Source organism: Fringilla coelebs, assembly GCF_963513975.1.
Source record: "Fringilla coelebs genome assembly, chromosome: 1".
Taxonomy (NCBI): Eukaryota; Metazoa; Chordata; class Aves; order Passeriformes; family Fringillidae; genus Fringilla; species Fringilla coelebs.
Window position 1 is genome coordinate 148,026,605 of NC_140028.1, and position 26,647 is coordinate 148,053,251.

The 26,647-nt window shown below is 38.4% G+C and overlaps 1 protein-coding gene across 1 annotated transcript in view; it reads right to left on the minus strand.

Annotated features, from left to right (window-relative positions):
- The window catches only part of LOC311156863 (sodium channel protein type 5 subunit alpha-like), a gene marked incomplete at both ends in the record, with an annotated part of 33,338 nt that overhangs the window by 1,434 nt on the left and 5,257 nt on the right, over positions 1–26,647 (minus strand). The window contains 20 exons of the mRNA XM_084211155.1: positions 1,121–1,391; positions 1,809–1,909; positions 2,483–2,624; positions 3,512–3,565; positions 4,142–4,420; positions 5,851–5,958; positions 6,187–6,360; positions 7,014–7,168; positions 8,661–8,781; positions 10,940–11,377; positions 13,056–13,409; positions 14,172–14,372; positions 14,737–14,975; positions 16,758–16,956; positions 17,635–18,009; positions 20,300–20,497; positions 21,591–21,732; positions 22,406–22,463; positions 24,915–25,118; positions 25,849–25,940. Coding sequence (XP_084067281.1) covers positions 1,121–1,391; positions 1,809–1,909; positions 2,483–2,624; positions 3,512–3,565; positions 4,142–4,420; positions 5,851–5,958; positions 6,187–6,360; positions 7,014–7,168; positions 8,661–8,781; positions 10,940–11,377; positions 13,056–13,409; positions 14,172–14,372; positions 14,737–14,975; positions 16,758–16,956; positions 17,635–18,009; positions 20,300–20,497; positions 21,591–21,732; positions 22,406–22,463; positions 24,915–25,118; positions 25,849–25,940 — 3,905 coding nt within the window. The remainder of the gene's footprint in view (positions 1–1,120; positions 1,392–1,808; positions 1,910–2,482; positions 2,625–3,511; positions 3,566–4,141; positions 4,421–5,850; positions 5,959–6,186; positions 6,361–7,013; positions 7,169–8,660; positions 8,782–10,939; positions 11,378–13,055; positions 13,410–14,171; positions 14,373–14,736; positions 14,976–16,757; positions 16,957–17,634; positions 18,010–20,299; positions 20,498–21,590; positions 21,733–22,405; positions 22,464–24,914; positions 25,119–25,848; positions 25,941–26,647) is intronic.

Consider the following 26,647-nt stretch of genomic DNA (forward strand, 5'->3'; position numbering starts at 1 on the left):
ACTTTCGGTGCGCATCTTCAAATATCTGTATCAGCTAACACTTGATGACTGATGGTTTTCTTTGATTCTGATTGCATGAATATTTCAGCAGATTCAAGTTACCTTCTACATTTGTCTTAAAATACTGACACTACAAAGCTACACTAAGAAAACAAGATATAATGCATTGTAATTTAGATGATATAGGCATGGTATGTAGAAGCCAACAGAGTAATGAACATAGAAGATGTGCATACCACTACAATGGCTTTTGGTTCATTCAGGGACAGAGCTACACATGGATGTGATTTATTCTTTGTTTGAATTAAATAAATGACACCTAGTAGCACTAGAAGAGGCTTGTCTTTTCTATGTGCAGCTGTTTTGGACAAATTTTTCTGTATTTACAATCCAGAATCCTAATTTCTCAAGGAAGAGCCATAGTCTTACTGGAATCTTACTTACCCTAGACACGAGTCATAGTAAAGAACTGAAACATCCTTCTTGCCCTAAATGCCTGTTGCTAGGGCAGTACTAGCCCTGGGAATAGTTAAATTGGCAGGAAGCTCAAATTTGCAACAGAGCTCTTTACCCCATTCTTCCATTGCAATCCCTTCAAGTAAAAACTAATACATTTTTGGTGTTCTTTTTTATTGTGTTACAAAGTGAGAACCCTTATTGTCAGTCAGCAATGCCTGAATTCTACAGGCTATAATCCAATTCCAGTATTCCTAATTTTCTATATATTTCAGTCATCTCTCAAAAACACAGATGACAAAACCCAATAATTGATCTGATTGAATATTTCTTAGTTGGTACTAAATCTGTGACAATGGAAATTATCATGTAATGTGATACTGCTATGATGAGTGATTCATTCTGTGTTTCAGATAAGGAAAAAAAACCCTAAAGAACCATTATAAATATAGACACACTTTTCCTAAAGAATTGTTTTGAATCTCATTTAGTATTATTTAATATAATCTTGAAGGGGCTTGTTTATTTTTTCCTTAAGACCTTACAGTATTAGGACTTACATTTCAATGACTATTTGCAGTTTATAAATTTTAACTAATTTTTTTTCTTTCTAAAAAGAATAATTATTCATATAGTAAAGAATTTTCAAGACAACTTTACTTACCAACAAGTGACATAATAACAACAACTAAATCAAATATGTTCCAGGCATTTGAGAAATAGTACTGCCTCAGAGCCAGCAATTTCAGCACACATTCTGCAGTAAAGATGGTAACAAAGAGTATATTGATTTTGCTGAGGATGTTTGTCTTCGTTTCACTTTGCTCATAGGTTTCCACCATCATTGTGACCATATTGAGGCAGATGAGACCCATGATGACCACATCAAACATCTGGGATGTTACAATGTTGAAAAGGAAACCTTGGTATCTGTTCTAGAGGGGGGAAAGAAATACTTCTGACATCAGTTATGAAAATAAGGAGCACCCATCCACACATGTTTCCAATATTTCCAATTTTTATATCACAAAGTCACTCAGCTGCAATAAAGTCAGAGAAATTGGAGAAAAGCAGAGTACAAAAATGACATTCAAATTCCCTTCCCATCCTGAAGTTTTATCAGTTCCAAAGAGAATATAAAACCCAATACTATTTAGGAAGAGAACTTAATAATATTTAACCTGTAAAATAATTGAGTCAACTTTTGCTGTGGAACTGGCTTTAGAGCACTGTGTGAGTATCAATGTAAAGACAATAAGAATATTTTATATGCAATATATAAATATATGCACTTTCCAGTGAATTAAATTGCATTTTTGCAATGCATTTTCCCAGTGAAGAATTCAGTTTACCAAAGGTCTTGGAATGGGTTTTTGAGGTTTCTTGGATCCCAACTTTTTCATTGCATTGTAGTATTTTTTCTGTTCTTCTGTCATAAAGATATCTTCCCCACCTAAGTATACAAAGAAATGTCACTGTTATTTGGTGAAGAGTAAAACCACTGTACTTAAAATGTCTAAAATTCTGGAAACTGTCATTCCTTCCTTTTTTACATCTTGCTGCTACTGGCTCTTATTTCACATCATGTAACTGTGTCCCAAAAATCAGTGGCACAAACCAGCCATTCACAGAGTAGAAGTCTTGGTGTGAAACTCAGCTCACCCAGAAGGCATGCAAACAAAAAACATGGACAGGATCAAATCTTTCCCTGAGCTTGCTGAATATCCAAATCTTTCCCTGGGCTTTCATGCTGGGCTTGCTGAATATCCAAATTACCCATCAGAGCATCTGTAGCAGACCACTTGCTAAATAATGAGTTTCCTGTTGAGTTCCCCAAAGGGAGTGTAATTTTAAGAGGCTTTGAAATGTTTGGGGAAGATCTAGATGTTCAGGTTGCAGGGAAAAAGAAAGGAGAAAGTTATTTCTTGTAATTCTTGTAACTTAATTATTAATGCTCTGGTAATTGCCAATAGAAGTTTTAGGTTCCATGTACAGGACCTTGTTCTCTAAAACACAACCAATACACTTATCTTTTTCTTTTGCTGGTTGAAGTTGTCAATGATTACACCAACAAAGAGGTTCAGGGTGAAAAAAGACCCAAAGATGATGAAGTTCACAAAGTAGAGATACATATAGAGATTGTTCTCCATCTCTGGCTGATCATCTTTCTGCAAGAATGAGAAGAAACTTGAGAAATAACAATACAGCAACATAGCCCCAATTGAGAATAATCTTATATTGAAACTCCTCTCAAAAAATTGATTCCAAGAGGAACTAAGATTTACAGCCTTACTGCTAATTGTGACAAAAGTGGTATAATTTAAAACTACACAACATTTTGTTTGAATATTTTTGACATGATTTCCAAAGGCATTGCAGAAGCACCAGTTCAGTTCCTTCCAATAAGAACAAGAGCTGTAAATTTTTCAGTACATGAAAAATCAAACAAACTACTTTGAAGTCAAATTCCAAGCTCTTGCCATTAAAATTCTTGGATATGTTCTTGTCTTTTTTCTCTTCTTAGCAAAAACCTTCTATGATGGCTATTATTAATAAAAGCAAAATTGGGAGAAGAAAAAATAACTTTTCAAATTGAAAAACAAGGAAGAAAAACATTAAAACACACACACAAAAACTTATCAACCTATGAAAATACTACTATTAGTATTTTCCTATTTTATATATTATTTCTATTTCCATATATAGTATTGCTAATGTTATAATATGAAAATACTTTTAAAATTCTTTCATTCCTTTGAGCTCCTGATGAAATTAAGACATCCTCTACATTTCCATTTCTTTCTTTACTAAGTCATACCACTTTGTTCTGTTTAAGTGGGTGGATCCAGAGCTGAAACCCTTCCCCCATTTCAACAGAGGAGCTTTAGGATATGATGAGTCATTTGCAGATTAAATGTTTACATCATCTGACAAAAAATAATTACTGGTAGTACTTAGCACTGACAAACAGCAGATGTGGAAGTGCAAAATGAATACTGCATTTGCAGAAAGCAGCAGCATTCACAAAAAATATGATTTGAATGAAATGACTGACCTCTCGTGAATCTACTGCTGCATACATGATGTCCATCCAACCCTTAAATGTTGCCTGGAATGAGAGATCATGGAAAATGTGCTGAACTTTGACCTTGAAAGTCTTCACATAATTTGCTATATCCAGATGACATTGCAGCAAGAGACTTTACTATGTTCACAGTCACAAAACACCCAGCTCTGGCAGCTGCTGTGAGTGGCATTCTCAGCCTCTTTAGAATATGAAAGCTTTCAAGGGGGAGACAGAACACTTTATCCTAGGATTCTGACAGACCAAACCTTCACCAGCGTGGCACAAAAGGCCATGCAACCCTCATGGCTGAATAAATTCACATTTTGACAGAAAAGGTCACTATTTGCCCCAGAATTCCTTCTGAGATGGACTCCAACTCTCAGGACCATGAAACTGCTGGGGGCTGCAACAGCACTTGCCCATCAGATGTTACTTTATCACCTGGCAGGGTCTTATCTGTCCCCCTTTTCCCATTTGTGTGCATGAACAGCCAGCTACAAAGGGGAGCAAGCTGCAGGATATTTCACTCCCTGCATCACCCTCAGAGATGAGTTAGGAACTGCCAAAAGGTCAAGCCCATCTGACAAGGGCTGGCTACTGAGGACAAGCAGCACTTACCACCTGAAGAAGAGCCAGGTAGCCAGAGCCAACATTATCAAAATTGACTTTAACATTGACCCAGAATATTTTCCCAGTGTTGTTATACGCCTCACAGTCTGATTTGTTCTTGATGTTGTTATCTAATACAGAATTTTCATGTGTCATATTGACACATTTCCCAAACTTCCCAGCAAAGAGGTTCACTCCCATGATGCTGAAGATGAGCCAGAAGATGAGGCAGACGAGCAGAACATTCATGATGGAGGGGATGGCTCCCAGGAGGGCATTGACCACAACCTTGGATGAAAAGGGAGAGGAAAAATATGCTTCAGAAAAAGGATGAGCCCAGGTATCTGTAAGCAGTCACTTAGTCATGTCTGCAAACAGAAACCTGATGTTTTCTATGTAAATAGTCACAGTCACACTAGTCACAGCTGGCAGGGGGGCCTTGAACAATATCTTTAGTATCTATTAGGCTTTCAAAGCAATAGTTGATATTTCTTGGTCTGCTGTGAGATCTTACCACTACTAAAATGTAAGAATGTAAGCCCACCTTTTTTTTTTTTTAATTTCCCTTATTTTTGGAATAGGACATAGTCCATTTGTCTCTTTGTTCTAGACTTTATTAACATAAAATTTCTGAAGTATTCATCCACGAGCACTTGTGCAGAGGACTATTTTTAAGACTGTCAAAAGTAGTTCCTAAAAGGCCCAGTAATAATTTTCCACTAGAAATTTGCTTCATTTATTTTTAGTGGATTATGGTTGGTTTTGGGGTCTATAAGCATAAGACAGGTACATTTGTACATTTCCTGTGCTAGGGGCTGTACAACCACAGAAAAGTGTTCATGCAGATTTTAAATGTATGCTAAGGCATAACAGATTGCTTTGAAAAAACTGGGTAAGGAAATGGTGGGAACAATTCTTTGAGTTTCACAGTGAAGGCAGTGAACTCATCTGTGAGGTAGCAAAGAAAAACTTGATGGACTTTGTGAAGGTTTTTTGGAGACAGTGCCACACACATTCTTCATAGCAAGACAAAAAATATGACATCAGCTGTTTCAATATCAAAATTTACCCCAGACGTGGAAATTTTGGTACATTCTGCTAATTAATTTAATGATATTTCTCTCTGTATTCACACTGTCAGAACCACTTAGTTTTCAGTCTCACTTCCAGAACAAAAAATAATAAATAAATATGCTCTTTTGATGGGAAAACAAAATCTAATGCTCTACAGACAAACACTTTTGTTTTCTGAAAGAGCTCTATTTGAAACAATAATTTGAGCAAAGTACTTTTTAATAGGCTCCAGTTTTTGTAAATCAATCCAGTAAAATCTTTCAAAATTTAAGTGACTCTTTCCTCTCAGTTAGCTTGCTATCAGATTTCAAAAATTATAATTGTGCTCACAGTTCTTATTGTCTACTATTTTTTTTCCTATTTCAGTAAGACAGGAACACAAGAATGTCTGAGCAGCAACGAAACAAAGTTCCACCTAGGCCAGTTTTAATTTCAACAGCACTTGGATCACTCACTCCAGGAAAGTCTATAAGGAATGCCCAAGTACAGAAGAGCACAACCAAGGGTCTCTTTAAAAATTTATTTTATAGTTCCTAAGCTGAGCTCAGGGTGAGCATGTGAACTTGACAAAGACCCAGTGGTGAGTCACAAACCTGTTATGTGCTCATCACTTCTGCCAAGCTTTAGTTTGCAATCAGTCTTACCCTCATTCCCTCAAACCGTGACAGGGCTCTCAGGGGTCTCAGAGCTCGCAGAGTCCTGAGAGATTTCATGGGCCCAAAGGTACTGCCAAAGAGGTTTATCAAAGAGACCTGAGTGGGAAGACAAAGGAAATGCATTAACAACATCCTGTCATCTGTTTCCTTTATTTCTGTTAAAAAACCCCAAACCCAACCAACAAATAAAACCATGCTTTCTGTGCCTGGAGGACAATATCCTGACCCCATTGCTACAGGGGTTTAGGTCTGAAATTTACATCCAGAAAATAATCAGGGATTCTGCTGCTAATGCTGTGTAGGAACAGCAAGGGCAGAACTCACATCTACGATGAGGAAGTCCAGCCAGCACCAGGCATTGGTGAAATACTTCTTGAAGCCATAAGCCACCCACTTCAGGAGCATCTCCAGAACAAAGATGAAAGTGAACATTTTGTCAAGAAATCCCAATATCGCTTGAATTCTTTCTCTCTTCTGTATATGGATGTCTTCAAAAGCCTGAAATCATAAATAGATATAGATAAATGACAAAACTCAGCAATTAACCTTGTACATTTAAAGTCAAGCAACACTGAGACTCCTTCATCATTCAGTTTGTTTTAATACAGATCTGAACTCAAATCTAAGCCAGCTGATAAAAGCATAATTCTCCCTGTGCCTTCTCTTTCTTTTTCTCTATATAAAACAGCCCTGTGGATGCATCCCTCCTGCACAATGAAATCCTGGGAGGACAGGATAAAAAGATATACATATTTTTAGAAATGTATATAGTAAAGTTTATATATTGAAGAGAACTAAGCTTTTTTCCCCAAGTATTAAGAGTCACTTGTTTGTTTTAATGGTATAAAATGTCCTTAATATTTCACAATTGTGACATAACTTCCTGAGAAAAATACAGTACACAGCCAGAAGAGAAACAGCTTTTGAGATTCATGTATTCTTAGTTTAGCTCACGCTCTCTTATAATTTTTAATAATATCAATAATAGATTTGCAATAATTAAAATGTTGAATAAATGACTGCTATTTGAAGACTCTTTCCTCTTTATGAGTTCAAAGATATTCAGTTTGTTTTTTGGTTAAAACAACTTCTCTGGGTGCAAATTAAAGCAAAAAATCCTTCATGAATACGTGAAACTGTGCTACACCAACCAGGGCTCCACTGCTCAGAAGAATCATGAACACGATAAAGGACTCAAACCAAGAATGTTCCACAATCTGGTAGCAGGTTTTTCTCAGATTCCACCAGGTTTCTCCTCCTAACTTGGCAGCAGTACCCAGGCAACACTGGAAGTACCGAGCACAACCTGAAAGTGAGAGACAGCAATGAATGCATGGAAGGAAGGCAGGTGAATGTGAAGGCATGGCCAGGAAACTTCTGAGGGTAGGACAAAGGCAATGGTCACAGTTACTGCATCCTTGTTGTTGGTTTTCCCTGTTTTACCAAGAGAAAAAAGAATTGGGATACATCTAGTTAATTTGCCTTGTAGCCTCCTATATAGAAGGTAGGGAGCCCCTTTGGACAACTATTCATTATTTCAATATTGTGTTTGCAGGGAATGCCCCGACGAAGGCAGGAATGATGCATCTGACTCCATGTTCTCAGAAGGCTAATTTGTTACTTTATGACACCATATTATATTAAAGAATGCTATACTATACTATACTATACTGAAGAATAAAGAAAGGATACTTATTAAATGCTAAAAAGATAATAATGAAAACTCGGGACTCTTTCCAGAGTCCTGACACAGCTTGGCCCTGATTGGCCAAAGAGTGAAAACAACTCCCAGCAGAATGCAATGGAACAATCACCTGTGGGTAAACAACCTCCAAACACATTCCAGATGTGAGCAAAACACAGGAGAAGCAAATGAGATAAGAATTGTTTTCTTTTTCTCTGAGGCTTCTCAGCTTCCCAGGAGAAAAATCCTGGGCGAAGAAATTTTTTCAGAGAATGTGAATGCCACATTTCAAGACATTTCTGAGACACTGGACAGGCTTTCACTGGCCTGCTGTTGGGGCACATAAAACTTCAAGGCCTTGGGAAAAGTCTTGATGTTAAAAAAGTCCTTCTCAGTTTCTGCACACTCTTTGGAAAGCAGAGATGAGATGCTGTAACCCCAGCACAAAAAGCCACCAGATTTGTCAGGATTGATGTGAAAGCCAGCATTGTTACATATTAGGGTAGGAAGAAATCATAAAAGCACTGAACACATCCTAGAACAACTTGCAAAGCTAGATATTGTCTGATGATTTGAAAAGAGTCCTCAGATTATTGGATGATATTTAAGGTCCTTTCCAACCCAAGTCATTCTACGATTCTCTAATCATCGCCCTATAGAAATTCAATTCCTCTTAGCAGCTTCTTTTGCTTATATCACTCCTTTGTTTGAGATTGCTCATGAAATGCTATTCAAGGAATACTTTTACTGCTGCAAAGTGTTAATAAATCTGATGTGCCAGGTGACCATTGCCCTGTGAGACCTGATCCCACACACTTCTCTTACGTCAAGCCCCCACAGTGACTTGGTTGTGTTGAACTGAGTGAAATTCATCTCACCTCACAATCCTATTTTTCAGAATGGGGTCTATGCCATTGCCCATGTCCCACTTGGAAGCAATTAGCTTTTATTTTTCAGGTGTCTCAGTCTCTGTGTGGACTAGACAGGGACAACTATTTAGCTATTTTTTTCAGATAACTAAAATTAAATTACCCTATTGGCTCAGCATCACTAGAGAAACAAGTTGAGTTTTCACTCTTCTCACTTCCCAGTAGTGAAACCACGAGAGTCTTACCTTCTGGAAAACATTGCTCTGGAGTTTTGAAGTCTTCAGAAAATTCTGGAATCTGTTTTAAAAGATCCTCAGGATTTGCCAGATCCACTGTGCTGACCTCAGAAGAGCTGAAACTGTCCAGCTACCAAGCACAGTAATATCAGTTATTGATTCTTTCTAATTAGGGTCCAAATGAATAAATTAATCTGTGAACAACTAAAACTCAAAATTAAAGCTTTGGTATCTACTGATATTACAAGTATTGTTGGTAAAGGAAAAAACTTTTTGATTTAAAAGACATAAGCTTAGAAGTACCAAAAGGTGCATTTAAATAGAGGCCCAAACCCTCTAATTCCAATATCTATCTACATGAACCAGATGTAACTGCCTAATCAGCTGGGAAACTGAAGAGCTTTTAAATTGCATTTTAGTGAATGCAGCTCTCAAAACAGGAGAGATTACTTGGGTTAAAACCATGAAGTATCCTACTTCAAAGAAATCAAGGGATTTATGGAAAGATGCATTTGCACAGGAGACCCAGATAAACATATCCATTATCATGCCAGGAACTGAGCCCCCGTGACAGTATTTAGGAAGTAGAAATTGGAATCATACCCTATATTCTTCAGTTACAAAGCTTTTTGCCCTCCCATTAAACCAAAAACAATGTTATGGGTCAGCTGCTTGTTAGCAATTATTTTATGCTTTTGTTCCTTCATGTTTCCATAATGTTGGTTTTTACTTCTTTGAATGTATTCTACATTCAAAATCATTTTAAAATCACTGTAAACTGGTAACAATGATCTTTAATGACATAGAGAGAAACTAATTTCAAGCATTATGTTTCTTGAATCCAAGTTACTTAGGATACAGGCAGACTTGATGGAATTTCCCACATGAAAACTTATCTCTTTTTAATTCTTCTTCTTCTTTTTTTTTTTATCCTCCTTTTTTGTGGAATCAAAATTTAATGAATGGAATGTATCAGAGAGTATTTTATAAATTATTCATAATTACTACCAAACTTACATCATAGTTTTCCCATTTCCACACGCTCTCTTTCCTATAAAATGTATTTTTTTTCTTTAAAATAAATACCTAGAAAACCTTTGATTTTGCTCAAAGAATTCCAGTTCCAGTATTGCCTCAGACCAGGTACTGCATGTCCAGAGCTGCTTCTGCCACTAAACTTCTCTCTGGTAAATCCCTGAACAGAAATATGCCTCTGTTTGACCAATACTGGAAAATTAACATCACTGAAAAATTAAAATTGTTACCTCTTTTTCTTCTGGTGAAGAGAGTTCACTCTTCCTGTCCTTTCCTAGATAAAGCACACTGAATTCTTCAGAGGAAAATCCAGATCCTTTACTGGAGCTGCCTGAATTTTTTGCTCTGTCTCCCCTTTGTCTCAGGTGATTTTCATCCTGAAATTAATCTGTGGATTAGAGGGGCTTCCTTTTGCCTTTTTAGGGAGTGTACAAGTCAGAGGGGAAAAACCAATAAGCTATAAATTTCATTTAAAGCGAGAATCTCCATACAAGAGTTATAAGAAAGGATCATTTTGAGTCTCTGATTTTACCTAAGGATAGAACTTTTCCCCAACAAAGCAAATGAAGGCATTTTAGTGCTCTATTCAAAACTTAAATGAGAATTCTTATATAGAAATTAGGAGGGAAATTTAATATGAGAAATTGTGATACCCGAATAACAACTATGATTGAAACAGAACTGAAAAAGTCATAGAGCACAAAGAAAAAAGGTAAATATATTATGTAGTATCAAAAATATGTCCTTAGTAGAGCCACTCCATACTTAATCCCATCCACTTCTAATAATTACTAAGTGTTACACACAGGAAGGAAAAATACAAAGTAAGGATCAGAGCTATCAATTCATATTCTGAATCCATGATAACGTTCTGTATGCAGAACATGTATTTTTGCTCTTTTGTGCAAATAATACCAAAACAGTTGACATTATGCATAAATATTTACATTAAAAAATACAAGTTCACCAAGGACTGCCACAGCTACCTGTGTGCACCACAGCAAGTCAGCTAGACATCCTGCAAAAATTTTATTTTTAAAACCATTAAAAACACTTGATTTTAAAAGGCTCCAAGTGATGATTTACCCTTGCTATAAATATTTTTACTTTTGGCTCTAGTTCAGAACTTTGTAACTCTCTGGAAATGGATCAACATCTCCCACCCTGTTCTGCTACAGATTCTTCTCCCACATAACCCTCTCCATATCTCTCCACAATTCTACTGTTCCAACACAAATGAAGACATCCATTACCTGCTTGTTGCATTCTGTGTCAGTAAATGTGCTCAGTTTATCATCATCTTCAAAACCCTCACTTGTATTCTCTGCCTCAGCAATAGGGACACAAACAAATACGTTGGGGTCTCTAACAAAATCTTCAAGACCTGGGCATTTGTCCCCGTTTTTCTCAATCCATTCATTATTGTAATTCTCTTTACGACTCTTTGGCCCTTCCCTCTTGAACCCAAGTGAGTTCTGTGCAGTCAATTTGATTTTCCTCTTGTGCACTTTCTTGATGTGCCTGAGCTTCCTGCAGCAGGCGTCCCACGTCACGCTCTTGACAAAGCGGAATCCCTTGCGGATCCGAGCGAAGGCAATCCGAAGATTGTTCATCTCTCCATCATCCTCTGTTGTCTGGAGACTGTCAGCACTGAAAGAACTCAGCAGCAGTGCAATGAAAAGGTTGAGAACCTGAAAGCAATTGAAATAAGAATAACAAAAATAATATTAAAGTCCGGAGACCAGCATTGGAAAATCTGAATTCTAACTTTGAAGAACACAGGTGCTACCAAAGTTCTGTCTCTCCTGAGCAAACCAAAAGGTGATAAGGAAATGGCAGCAACTGATCACATTGTGATTGATGAAATCAACTTCTCTATCAGAAATTTCCATGTTCCCATTCTTCTCTTCTCAAAAAATGTAATTTAAACTGCAAGAGAAAACAGAACTGTGTACCAAATGCATTATTTGGCGAAAACAACTTTTCAAGGGTTAAAGCAGTAACATAGACTCACATCCTGTCAATTTAATAATTGTCTCTCCATTCTTCATATTAGAATTAAATCAGGCCTCTGTGGAGTTACTTCCAAAATTCTGTGAGATCAGATTCAGGCCCAGATATTTCCTCAAATCTGCCACATTATCACAAAAATCAAAACCAAGAGAAGCTTGAATTTTTCATTTTTAAGTATCTTCATATAAAGGAATTTTTAAACCTCAATTTGTTTTTTGTTTGTTTGCTTTTAAGGGAACGTGAGTATTTAATTTTTTTACTAGTATTTTGGTTACTAATGGGATCTGTGTATCTTAATTGTTGTCATGGCAGAACTGGACAGATAACACCCCTGAGCCATCCAAGGACAACAGGCAGTGGAGAATATCAGCTCTCCAGAGATCAATTCATCCCATGTGTCTTAGTTATTGACTTCAGGCTGGAATAAATCTCAGTCCCAGATACCTCTCTCTGCTTCCTTGGACCATAAGAAAGCCTGGACAAAAAGTGAGGGCTAAACACTTCATTGCTTGACAGTTAACATTAAATTGTGATATAAATCTCACTCACAGCATTTCATCACTGACATCAATTCTTGCAGCGTGGAACAGACAGGACATTAAATACATATTTAGGATTCAGCCCCAGAGTAGAGATTTCCCACAAAGGTCTGCCTAGAGTTAAATATGTTCAGAATTCTTTTTACCATTAAGAGAAGCTTGGCATATGAATGAAGGACATGAGGAACAAAGTTACTAAAAGAAGATATTTAAGATTTGGGCATCAAGAAAGGACAGCTCAGGACCAAGGAAGGTAGGCTGTCCCTTGTGTCCCAGCATAGTGTGTTGAGGCTCTGTAGGTTATGCTATTGCAGGATCTAGCTCTTGGATATAAATGTACCTTGAGATGCCTAAAAATAATCCTGATTTCTGTGACAGCATTGTAGATTCTGCCATTTGCTGATAAAGAATTCAGTACTTGCACAAGGTCTTAATAAAATAAATAAAATTGATTTAGAGAGGGACTTAAGCACTTGGCCTAATTAATTCAAGCAGGTGAGCCATAAGCCTCACTGATTATTTACATCCAAATCCCAAGATGTGGAGGAACTTACTGCCTGTGGTGTATTTACTGCAAAGGTGTTTCTTGTCAATTGCCACATGGAAAGGTCAAGTGGTGCTGTGAGCAAAGCTCACAAAATGGGAAAATGCAGACGATGGCCCAAAGGTGAAAGGAAAAAGAGGATTTCACAGACTATAACATACATAGGTAACTCTTCCACCTGTTTTTAGGGGAGCTACCTTTTGTTGTCAGAAAAGCCATTAACTGGAGTCCACCACAGACAGGATGAAGAGAAGAACACATCGCAAAACTTACCACTAAATTTCCTATCACCATGACCAGCAGGAAGACAACCAGGCACAGCGATGGTTCAGCAACCACCATGCAGTCCCACATGGTCTCAATCCATTCTCCACACAGAATTCGGAAAATGACGAGGAATGAATGGAAAAAGTCCTTCATGTGCCAGCGTGGCTTGCAGTCTTTGCTTATTTTACTGCAGTTGGACAGATAACTTCTCCCAAAAAGTTGCACCCCTACTATAGCAAAAATGAAAATGATGATTCCCAGGACGAGGGTCAGATTACTCAGTGCTCCCAGGGAGTTACAAATTATTTTAATTAGAGTGTTTAAAGTTGGCCAGGACTTTGCCAGTTTGAAGACCCTCAGCTGCGTAGCAACATAAAACATAGTGTTAGACATTGGTAGAGATAACTCATCTTTGCACCATGCAAATCCTACAACAACCAAATTACTGATACCCTGAACTATTCCAGCAATGCAACATTTGTGGCACATTAATACCTTTTAAAAGTATTTATAGGTATTTTTTTCTCTTGGCTGGGCAACACTGCAAACATAAACTAATCACCTCTTAAAGGACCAAACTAACTTGAGACCCTGATACATGCAGGCAGGTGTCCATGCAATTCTTTTGATGTAGGTTATGGTGATGTAGATTATAATTTACATATAAACAGAGGACCAAAAGCTCAGGGACTGCTGCTGTAGCACTTTGAAAAGAGTCTATATTTTGATAAAGCAATTTGAATCAGTCCCAGATATATGAAGTGGACACCTGAATGTAATTTCACATCTCTCTTTAAATATTGTTTATTTCTGTTTGTACCCCGACACTTTTTTTCCTAATTTCCTGTGCTAGTTTTTAATTATTTATGTCAATTTTATAACATGTCCATTCTGGAATATTTTTTCCTTTGAATATCTCTCAGTGAATTCAAAAGAAATATACTTCTTAAGCTCTGACTCTAACATCACAAGGAGTTTGAGAGTGTTTCTTAAAGCCAAGATGAGGAAATAAAAATAATTGGGGAAGAAAAAAAAAAAATTCTTGCCTCCTAGCTGCAGAAGTATTCTCTATTAAATTCACAAGATAAAGTTTCATACAACTGAGCATGCGTGAAGCATTACCAGTCTGAAGGATCGTAAAACTGACAGGGTTCCTCCTTTTCTCCTTTCTTTCTTGTTTTTGTGTTTGGGGAAACTCAGTTCAATTAAACTCAATGTGACAATGACACTGTCAAAAATATTCCAGGGCTGCTGAAAATAGTAATAGGGATCTAGAGCGATGATTTTTAAGATCATTTCTGCAGTGAAGATTCCTGTAAAAACCTGTGACAAGGAAACAGCAGCATCAGCCTGAAAGGAGCCATGAATTATCTCACCCCTAGGTCATTTTCCCTCAAATAACATTCATGGACAGGTTAATAAAACCCATGTTTATGAATGAACTCATGTCCTAATGCACTTTTAATTAAAATGGGAGGGTTGCTTTTTTTTCTGCCTTCTCAGGAGCACCACAAAGTGTATAAAATATCTGGGAACTGTCTGTATTGGAAACAAAGTTTATAAATGCAGGGTTTGCCAATTATTACTTTCACTTTTTATGTTTCAAGTGAAAACACCAATTTCAACCAATTAATATCAACCAATTAATTAATTCTATAAAACCCCACATAGCTGAGAATTTGCTTACCAGGTTTCCTATTTTAAGCATGAATTTAAAAGTAGGTGACATATTATTGTGCTCCAGTGCCATGAACAAAGTGTTCATCACAATGCAAACCGTGATGGTGAGATCAAAAAAAGGATCCTTTATGAAAGCAGCCACTTTTTCCTTGATTCTCAACCAAAGTGGGCAACAGTCCCAAATGAAATACTTTAAAGCAAAGTTCTTCAGGCGTGGTGGGCATTTCTGCTGAGCTTCTTCATGTTCTAAATGAAAAAGAAAATCTGTCATTAGTTATCACTGAGCAAGATGGTGAAATAACAACTTCAAGCATTCAAAAGACCGGGGAAGGAAAAGGAAATCTCTCATCTCTCACAGAACCTCCCTGTACTTTTTATCATTCATGTGGTTTTTACATCAGCTGATAAACGTGAAAATAAAAATTCAGAGAAAATGCCAAAATCTTTTGTGAGCACTTCCTTCAAAAGCCTTTGGAAAGGGTTTTATTTGTTTCAGAGCGGTACTAAAACCATCTGACAATGCAGATATTTGTTATGCAGGGCCTTCACCACAGCTTCCCATGCTCTGGCAGGACAACAGAGCAGCTACAGCACTTCCCACCTTGTCCTCTCATGGGTGTCTGGGACAACGTCTGTGTCACACCCAACAACTTTCTGTGCCCCTTGACCCTCAAGGCAGTTTAAAGAATCAATGGTAGACATGGGTTTTCTGACTGGCAAATCCAAATTGCCTGAAATTTGGCCTTTGGCCTTTTCTATGGGAAAGGTCACCCCCACCATTTCCCAGCTGATGCAAGCTGAACACACCTCCATTTTCCTCAAGTAGAACTTGGGACAGAAGCTGTTTTGTCATTGTCATTTTCATCTTTTTAATCAACTTTGAATATCATAGCTTTTCTTTCTTCTCCATTAATATTAATTAGCCCTTCAAAATACTTTTGACCCAGCTTAAGTCCTGTGCAAATTCACTGACTGACTGGAACTAGCTTTAAATACAAGCACAGTAGGAATTACTCATCTGGTTTTCAGGGAGCTGGAAGCTTTTCAGAAATTGATGAGCTGGGTCTGACTCATATCCTTTTCTTAATTGGCCCTGTCCTTATTTCTTCCCTCTGTTTAATCTTTGTTTCCTCTCCTCCAGTCTCAATTCCTACCTCTGCACCCTACACCACTTATTCCAGAGTGATCACTTTGCCTCAGTTCTCACTCCAGTTCTAGCTCTTGTCTTCCTCTAGAGCTACAAGTCCTGTTCCACCCCAGTTCACAGCTGAAACTGTGCAACAAAACCCAGAACTTTGATGAATTACACTGCAAGGCAAAGCTCAACTGCATGTGTTCAACTGTGATTCTCCCAGGAAAAAATATTTTAAAAAATTAAGAAAAGGGACCTTCCTGCCACAGCTCTGTTCAATCCCATGCTTGTAGTCCAAGAACTGGTGGTACAGCTCCTCAAAAGGGCCAAAAGAAAACAAAACTTCCTTATCCGGAATAACTTGGACTGAAATTTTTCAGCAAGATCTGCAACAAAACTATCAGTCATCAAAATAACTGTCACTGATTAACTCCTACCAAAAATTCCCTTGGGTAGGTAAATTACAGGAATAAAATTGTGATGCTAAGTATTCAATATCAAAGAATTGTCACAACTAATTTTACTTGCATAATCTTATTAATTGTTGAATTCTGCATACCTGTGAATCCTCTGAATTCTGCCACTGACACAATAGAAATCAGGAGAAGAAAAGTGTCCCAGTCCTGCAGGTCAGATGATCAGAAATACTTTCCACCCACTCTCACCCCAACCCCCTTCACTCTCTGTCCTACAAAATGAGCTTTTACAACAGGCAAAGAATGTGTTCCAGTACAGAGAGACTGTGTAATACCTTTATTTCTAGAAGAACTCCAAATTAACAATGAAATTCCTAACTACACGCCCACAAATCTCTGCTAACCTTTAAGAAATATGTTTTGTTCTTTCATGGCAGCATTACTTTAGGGTTGAAATAAACTTAATGAGGAACCACTTACCCTCCAAGACACTGGTAATTATGCTGACTACACTTGCTGCCCTTTGTCTCTGAAGAGCCTCATTAAAGTACTCCGCTGACAGATGAGGAGGTAAATGCATCATGCTGCTCCCATCGTGCACAGCTGGCTGCTCAGAGAAGTAAACACGATTAGGGACATGCCACGGGAGTGAAATGAGCCAGGATGTGATGATGGGTAACTGTGAGAGTTAATAGGAACAATGACAGGCAGCCAAATGAATGTACATTTTTGCAAGATGTAATAAAGGGTGAGACTGAAGGTCCTACTCTCTTATGGGGCTGCAGGGAATGGATCCTGCAAGCACGTAACATGGGGCAAGCACAGTCTTGGAAATGAGTGTATGAGGGGAAATAGGCCCAGGAATTATTCAAGAGACTAATGGAATAAGAGAGAGGTGAAGGATAAATAGGGGAAATTTGGGAATTTACAGGCAAAGCTGCTGCATTATGCTAAGGAGCTATGACCAAAAAAAATTTAAAAATCACGGGTATTATTCAAAATTACACCCCTGAGCAGCATTTGGGATGAAAAGGGTGACTTGTAATTTCAGCGCTAGGAATCTTTCAAACTATGTTAGTACAATTAATGAATAGCAGAAACATAAGGTTTACAACAGGAAGGCCAAAATCTAATTTTCAGGAAGCATCAGACTATTAAAAACCTGACAGCTGAAAAATTCCCACACCAGCATGCTTGAGTTCACATCACTGCTTGCCATTAAGGTGAAACTCTTGAAACAACAACAACTAAACAATCAAACCAACAAAAAACCACAACAAACAAACAACCCAACCCCACCACTTATCGCTAAACTGCCATATAAAGCATATATTTAAAATATTCTATTTTTCCTCACCAGATCCCCCTTTCCCGTGGTTTCCATGACTGGTGGAAGCACGGCTCCTTCAGAGCACACGGGATCTTGGCTGTGCACCCTGCTGCTCCCCAAACCCAGCCCAGGGTGCTCATCCAAGCCACCCCCCTTGCTGCTCCGCGCGCAGTTCGGGGTGGCGGGGTGGGAGCTGTGGCCCCGATGGCTTTGCAGGCTGGGGCGCCTTCCCAGGGACCGGCAGCGGGGCTTGCGTCCCCCGGCGCCCGCGGCGTCCTCGTCACCATGGTCCGCTCCGCAGTCCCCCTCCGCGGCCGGGCTTTGGAAGTTGAAGACGCTCCCGTGGCTCAGCCGGCGCTTGGCCGGGCTGGAGCTGGGGCCGTACACCAGGCCCAGGAGAGACTGGAAGCCCAGGAAAAGCAAAACAGAGAGAGCAGAGTAACACCACGGAGAAAATCTGGGGAAGCTGTAAATTGTTGGAGCTTCGTAACGTCTGCGGTCAACCACTGCACGTCCAAAACTCTTATCTGATTTAGATTTTTTGGGAAGGATTAGGCTTAGATTCCCTATGGCAGATAATAAAACTTTGGACCAGGAGAGACTGGAAGCCCAGGAAAAGCAAAACAAAGAGAGCAGCATAACACGACAGAGAAAATCTGGGGAAGCCGTCAATTGCTGGAGCTTCGTAACATCTACTATCAACCACTGCAAGTCCAAAACTCTTATTTGATTTAGATTTTTGGGAAAGATAGTGTTTAGATTCTCAACAGCAGATAATAAAATTTTATGAGTTGTACCAGCTATTTTTGAGACAATACTTACATTTTATACTCACATTTTAAGTGTGAAATTTTATACTTACATTTTAAGTATGAAATTTTTCAGAGAGAATGACAGTATAAAAGCTAAGCTCTGGAAGTCATTAACTTCTTTTTATTTCTCTTTGTTATAGAAAATTTATTTAACTATTTTAACTTTGCTTTCATGCTCCATTTATAATACTTCCTTTTCAAATTAATTTTTTCATCTAATTCTTCTTTATCCCAACATTTGTTTATTTTAAAGACTTAAGAGTGATCTGTGTTTGTAACGGGGTTTTGTTTATGCTTTCAAGACATTAATTTTAAATTAAAATTATAAAAGCTGTAAGGATCTCAGATACAAATAATAGATTACCAACTTTCGTTGACTGTCTGGGAGCTGTGACTTGGGAAGTTCTTCTTCTTCTTCATTTTCTTCTCTCCCCAATGACTTGTTTCTCTTTTTCCTATTGCTCCTTTCTTTGATTTCTTTGGGTGACAAAGAAGAGGCTTCAAAGGAGCTAAGTGACAGGATATCAATCCCTTTAATACCCAGTGACTGAAATTAAAAAAATCAAACATGGATGATGTTTTTGCAAGGTTCTTTGAGTAAAAGCAGAAAGAAAACACTTCTGTGGTCTATATTATTATTTCCTGATAACAATTTGTGTTTCACAAAACTCATTAAAAATCTTCAAATATGTGATAATGCTAAAATAAAGAGGAGAGAATTTCCCCAACATATGGAGCACTGAACAATTTGCTATTTGCAGTGTGTTATAGGATTACAAATACTGGGCCTGCCAGAGGCAAAATAATCACATTATAGCTCCTACTCCTCCATATGGCAAATTTGCTTACAATAAAAATTCTCAGTTTGAAAATAATGCAGTAGAATATATCCTTTCCCCAAAAGAAATGTTCAAACTGTAATAAAAGTCTTTCTTTTCATTGGGGATCCTTGGGACTATATTCACAGTGTGGATGATTTTCCTTCCAATGCTGAATTTAGGGTGATATTTTTAAAACACAGGAGTATCTTGTTCCAGAAGCTTCTTTGCTATTTAAGTTACCAAGAGACTTTTCATTCAACTACAATAGGTTTTGGCTCAGATGTTAATGCAGCAGAATTACTGTATGTTTCTTTGCTCAGCAGCCCAAATGACAAAATAGAAAAAAAAAGGAATTATAAAAAAGCTAAGTTTTCTTTTGGAAGCTGCTGGTTGATGGAATTTTATGTTTCCCCGACTTAAAAATACTGCTTTTCTTAAAGCAACATCAACCTTTAATGCTTTTTATCCAGAATAACAGTCATTGTTTCAGAGGAAACACAGACAGATGAACAAGGAGTCATTCTGCAGCTCCAGGAATCACTAATTTCAGTAAGTTATCACTTGCTCCAGTTTCCAAAACGAGTGGTTTTTATATACAGCTGTACACAGGGAGTGATGCTTTTTCTTATGCCTGGATGGGGCTCTGAGCAACCTGGTCCAGTGGAAGATGTCCCTGCCCATGGCAGGGACTTGGAGTGACAGGATCTTTAAGGTCCCTTCCACAGAATTCACAAAATGCACAGAATGACCAGGCTGGAAGAGACCTTCAAGATCATTGAGTCCAACCCAGCCCAACACCTCAACTCAACCCTGACACCCAGTGCCACATCCAGGCTTTTTTCAAATACACCCAGGGATGGTGACTCCACCACCTCCCCAGGCAGCCACTCCAGAATTTTATCACCCTTTCTGTGAAAAACTTTTTCTCAATATCCAACCTATACTTCCCTTGATACAGCTGGAGACTGTGTCCTCCAAACCTAAACCTGCCATTCCAACCTAAACCTGACCAAAAACAGAACAATAAGACAAATACTTGCAATTGAATAATTTACATACCTCCTGCTCCTTCTGCAGTAATTCCATAGCTTCCCGAAATTTCCTTTCCTTTGCCTCGGTTTCAGCAATGGTGGCCTTGTTCTGGTCCTCATATGCCATTGTCACTACAGCCAGAATCAAGTTGACTAGATAAAATGAGCCCAGAAAGATGACCATCATGAAGAAGACTACATACACCTTCCCAGAAGCTCTGAGGGTCTGCAAGCAACACACCCCAGAGATAAACATTACCACAAAAAGTACCAGGTAGGCTTTCAACGTGTCTGAAATTCTTCAAAAGCACTGAGCTTCCTAGACACAATGCTTCAGGAAGTTTAAATGGAATTATAAATTTCTTTACTGTTCTTCCCTGTCTTTCTCCCTCCTCCAATACATCCCTCACATTGTAAATCCCACAAAGACAATGGAAGAGGCCATTTTTACATTTTTGAAACTCTTTAGGTTTAGTACAGAACCCTTTTAGGACTTTTTTCCAAGATTTTCCAAGAACAGGGTGAAAGAGCTGGGAAGCACTTCAGCATTGCTTTCCCAGCAGTCACAGGGAAAAAAAAGGCCCATAAGTCTACCGAGGCTGTACCCTGGAAGAGCACACCACAGGATCTGGACATTCCCCACAAGTTAGGGTGAGAAGAAAGGAATGATGGGAGCAGTTATGCAGATTAAGTTATTCCAAATAAGGTGATGTTATGATTCCTGCTTTCTGATTGGTTAGCCTTGTGTTCTATATAAGGTATGGTTCCTGTTTCTCTTTGTTCTTTGGTTCTCTGCTCTTTATATAAGTTTGTGCTTGCCTCATTTCACAGTGTTCTGGAGCAGCTCCCTACAGTGTACAGCTTATATTTTTGTTGTGCATTTATTGTTAGCGCCCCTTTTATTTTCCTTTATCAAACTTTGATTTTTGAGCACTCCTGTTGTACCTGTCCCTACTTTAGTTACTGCCACGCTCCCAGCTGAGCCAGTCCTGGGGTTGTGCCTGCCATTGGCAGTGAGGGTTCATCCAGCAACACCCTCACAGATGAATCACTGATTGTACATCCCACTGAGACAATCAAGGAGGCACTTTGATATTTTTGAAGGACAGTACAGAACCCTTTTAGGACTTTTTTCCAAGAGCAGGGTGAAAAGGCTGGGAAACACTTCAGCATTCCCTTTCCAGGAGTCACAGGCAGAAGGGAAGACATGGGCTCGATGACCTGCAGCCATTGCTTTTATTTGAGGTTTCTTGTCCTCTCTACACATTTCCTGCTTCAACTAATGAAGATCAGTTGTGAGCCACGCACAAAACTGGTACCTGTTGGTACAGACGCTCCCAGTAGTCCTGGGTCATCAGGCGGAATAAGGAGAGAAAAGCCCAGCCAAATGTATCAAAACTGGTGAAACCATAATCAGGATTTGGCCCAATTTTACAGCATTTATAGCCAGGAGGACAGTCCCTAGAATTAGTAAAAAAAAAAAAGTGGAGCTCTTATAAATGTGCAGATTTCAAGGAAAAATTCAACTTTATGTAGGAGTTCCGATTATGGTTCAGCTCTGCTGTTCATTAGAGTGCAAAACAATTTTCTACTCCAGGTAGTATTGGCTGAAATGAGGGATGGAAAAAGCAGCACCCACAATCCAGAAACAAAGAAAGAAGACAGGCTGGAGTAGACTACCATCCCAGGACAGCCCCCTCATCACCAATCCTCGTCCCTTGCCCCTCACTGCAAAGCAGCCACATCTCCCTCCTTGCCCAAACCTGCCCTCCAAAACTCTTGGTTTTTTTTTTTTCAGGTTAATATTCATGAGCCTTCACAGAGAGGAATGTTTGTCCTATGCTATACCCCAGATCTTTCACATTTTTAGCTCTCTCATATAGCCATAGGAAAAAGGAAGACAACATTTCAGGAAAGTCTAAAAGACTAATTAGATTTGAATAAGCCAACTGCAAGTTCATACTTCATTCCGTACGAGACTTAAATTATCTGTTTGCTATACTTTATTTTCTGTGTTCCTGTTTCTGCATTCAAGGAAAGCTTGGAATTTCTGCTTTTGTCTCACATGACTGAGCAAATATAGGAGCACTGAGGCAGAGAACTTCCAAGGAAGAAATAATCTTAAGTCACTTACCCACCACTAGGACCACACAGCAAAATATCCACAGTACCATTTTTCTTAGCAAAGTCATCTATTAAAAAAAAAGGGAAAAAACGTTAAACCCAGAGCACTTTCTAGCCTGAATCCTCTATCATTTAATATTAGTAGTGATGAGTAACCAGTGACCTGTGAGAGTAAGTGCACAGGTTTCCCATGCTCACATTAACTGCACCAGATTGCAGGATGCCCTGGCCTCATTTATAAATATGAATATGTGTAAGCACGAATTTCAGACTGAAGGCAGTGTTTTAATGCAGAATTTTTGCAGATATTATCACTTTGGCTACATCTGTATAAAGGAAATGGAAGAACTGGAAAACATAGGCTCAAACGCAGCCACAGAATCCAGGAGTGGTTCGGGTTGGAACCACTGAATTCCACCCCCTGAATTTCTCCCTAACATCTAATAGAAGTGTTAAACCAATGCAATATTTTCTAAAATATTTTCCAGTGTTTTTAAATGCTGGCACAAACTGGCAGAGTTCTGGCCTGTAGCAATTACCCCTCTCCAAGAATGTGTGCAAACACTGCTGGGAGTAGAATACATCAGTTCTGTTTCCAATGAGCAATAAAAAAGTCCAGTTCTGAGGGGGAAGAAAGAGTATTTGGTTGTGTGAATATCCACCACTGCAGAGCCAAAAGGCAAAAGCCAAAAGCTCCTAACCCTGCTTAGCTGAGAAATGCAGATTTATCCATTAGGATGCTGGAGCTGTGCCCTTTTTGAACTCTTCCCCTCTTTCTCTTAGCATTAGTTACTCTGTTATCAACAGAACGAAAGTAAAAGCTTTGCTAATAGCTAATTATCTCCATTAAGGTGTGGATTTATTATCCCAGATGTAAGGGAGGTTTCACATTTCCCTGGTGCTTCTCAAACCTTTCCTGTGCTCATCAGATAAGTCAGCATGATTCAGAGCCAGCAGGAACCTTTGATATCAGCTCTGCCATACCATGTCAATACCCCATAAAGGAACTAATCCCTAGCTGGGCTACTTGGCTACTTTCCACTGGAATTTTGCTCAGCTCCACTCCTGCAAACTGAGGAAAAAAAAAAAAAGTTTTTTTAAGAAGATTCAGTGATTAAATTTCAGAGAATCATAATAAAATATAGTTCTCCATGTGGGAGATGGGAACTTCCCACAAAATCAGGAAGAAAGCAGTCCATGAAAATACATAAAAATAGTTTTATAGAAAACTGAGTTTATAGGGCTGTACATCCTAAATCATATAAGAAAGTCATCTACCAAGCATTAAACCTGGCTGGGCTCTCCTGTTCCTTTTGGCATAGGGTTTGAAAAACACAAAGGTTGTGAAGCAACACAGATTTTATATTTCTTGAGCTGTGTTTCCTCCATACCATTGCCTTTATACAGCTTCAATGTTCTGCATATACTAAAATATTGATATTTTTGCTTCTTGTTCTTCAGCACAGAAAATTAGTATTTTCAGCCCAACTTTGTCACATCCATGGTCTCTGCTATGGTGTTCTAGCCACTGTTTGATTCCTTTTAAGTTTGCTTTCAATTAGGAACTTTACAGCATTCTGTACATGTAAATTACTTGATTTTTATGTGTGATCTTTTGGTAGAAACAAGAAAAAAAAGGTTTTCCTCAAAAATCTTTTCTACACTTTCTTCCCCTGGAATGTGAAGTTACTGAAAAAATCCTGTCTGAACAAATCCCTCACACAGAGTGTGGACAAACAGCATTTCTGGGTGACTTTTCATGTATTTCCAGAGTTCTCATGGGAAAATTCTTCTCTCCCTGTACAACTGCTGCTGTGTCTGAACTCAGTGGGAGAGTTTTTCTTCAGTGATGAAGCTGTCTTCATATTTCTGGCACAGACATAGATTATTTTGAGTCTGTTTTTTTCACATATGTTGAATTTTCTCCTTTAACACAAGGCTTTGCTTTGCTATTCTGAACTGCATCTTACAGGTGTTCCTCTGAGAATGCTTTGGTGCATTTTCAGATCTCTGCTCCACTGTTCCATCACCAGCCTCAGCCAAGGTGTAAACATGAAATATATTTATTGTAGATATCTTATATAAGACATAAAATAAGATATATTTGATGCCAAGAAGGAAGTAATTTGACTTTTCAACAAATTCCTCTGTTTTAGAGCTGAGGAGCAGTTCTCACTGAGCAGGAAAATGAAGATGCATGGGCTCTCCAGCCTGTAGTAAAAGGTGAACTTTGGGGAATTACAACAGAGAACGAGCTAATGCATGTTTCAGTTATTGTCATATCATTCAGGGAAACAGATCTGGATGTTACTGGAAAATTTGGGAGTGCTTTTTCTTATAATGAAGGGAAGGAGTGCATTCCTGGATGCCTGCAAGCCTCTCTGGCAATCAGAAGGCCATTATCAGGTGGTTACTCATCAAAACATCAATCAAAACATCCTAATTCACAGCCGTGGTTATGCATGTGTGCATAGGTGTCCATAGCATCATCTAAAGAAGAATTAGGGAGAAAAAGTTACCTGAATCATTAAGAAATTTTTCATAACTTTCCCATGTTTTATTACAAAACTCTGTAGTGTTCCTGATGCACTTTTGCCTGAGATTGCCCTTAAAAAGCTGGAGGCCTATGAGGGCAAAAACACTCAGGCAGAAAACAGTCAGGATCATCACATCAGCAAGCTTCTTAACAGACTGGATAAGTGCCCCTACAATGATCTTGAGCCCTATAAAGACAATATAAAAAGGAAAAACAGGATGAAAAACTGAGATTCAAATATCATACTTGATTAGAGTTAAAACAATGTATAAAAGCCAAAGTATAAGAATTACAGGATAATATGTGGCAAATACATTTGAAATACAAGTATATTTAGGATGAGAGTGATTAATATGAGAGAAATATTTTTTCCGCTTTTCTTTGACCCTACAATTTTAAGATGTTCCTTTAATCTCTGAAAAATATTCATGCAAAGGTGATGAACCAGAGATCATCTAGTTTTCTTTATCCATAAAAAATAAAATGCATAATTCAAATTATACTTCCAACACTGGTAATTTGTGAAGAAAATATCCAGTCAGTCTGAACCTCTCCTGGCAGGGATTGATGAGGTAAAATCATTAGTGGTAAAGTCCCTTCAATATGCAGAATTATTTCTGTGTAACCATAACACACACCTCAGCTAAAAGCACATTCTGTAAAACTGACATTATAAACTCTGAACAGTAGCTTTACAAGCATAATGAAAACAAACTATATTCAATATTCTTTCTAACACTTGACTCATTCTGACTGGGATGGATGAACTGAGGCACTTTTTGTGTGCACAAATTCAGCTGTGTCTGCAGCTTGTGAACGATACAGGGGAAGAAAAAAAAGGCAAAAGCAAATGTTTTTGAATGAAGCAAAGAGGAGTTGTAAGTAGAAGAAAGTACTCAGCAAGTAAGATGTCTTACCTGGGACTACTGAAATGGTTTTTAAAGCCCTGAGAACCCTGAAAGTCCGGAGGACTGACACACTGCCCAGGTCACTGAATGCTCCCACGTACCTGTAAAGAGCAGATGTGAAATACCAAGTGCTTGAACAGAGTTAACAGGGCAGTTATTTACAGTGGTCATTCTTGGATATCAATCTTTCCAAGCATATTTTAAGCATTAAAAAGCTACATATCAAGGATTTGTCTGAAGACTTATAAAATGGAAATGCATTTCTTCTTTATTAGAGTTTCCCTCTGAGGTGGCTCCTGGCTTGTGCACAGCTGCTTTTCTGTGAGCATCTTTAAGCATCATTCCTTCAAAATACAAAGGTACCACTCATTATTATGAATTTACAAATGCTGGCTGAGCTGTTTTAATCTCCCTTCTGTAGCTGCACTTAACCAGTATATAGAAGCTTGCTAATTACCAGAAAATCAGGCTTTAACTATGATTTTTGGAGATGGAGCCGTAATTTAATCCACTATCCTGGTGTCTATACCCATCACCCTAACTGCAAAATTATACTTCCATTCATGGGGTCAGCAAGTCTGTATTTATACCCAGCTCTTACATTTCACCAGTCTCCACACATCCATTCACAGATACCCACCACTGGGAATATCTTGCTCTGCACAGCTCTGTTCCCTCCTTGAAGCACTAAGACATTATTGTAATGCAGGGAGTGCTAAACGAGGCAAAAAGTCAATGTTCTAGATAGTTTCAGGTGCAATTAGGAGCCAGGGGCTGGTTTTTAAACCACAGGCAGCCTTTTGCACCA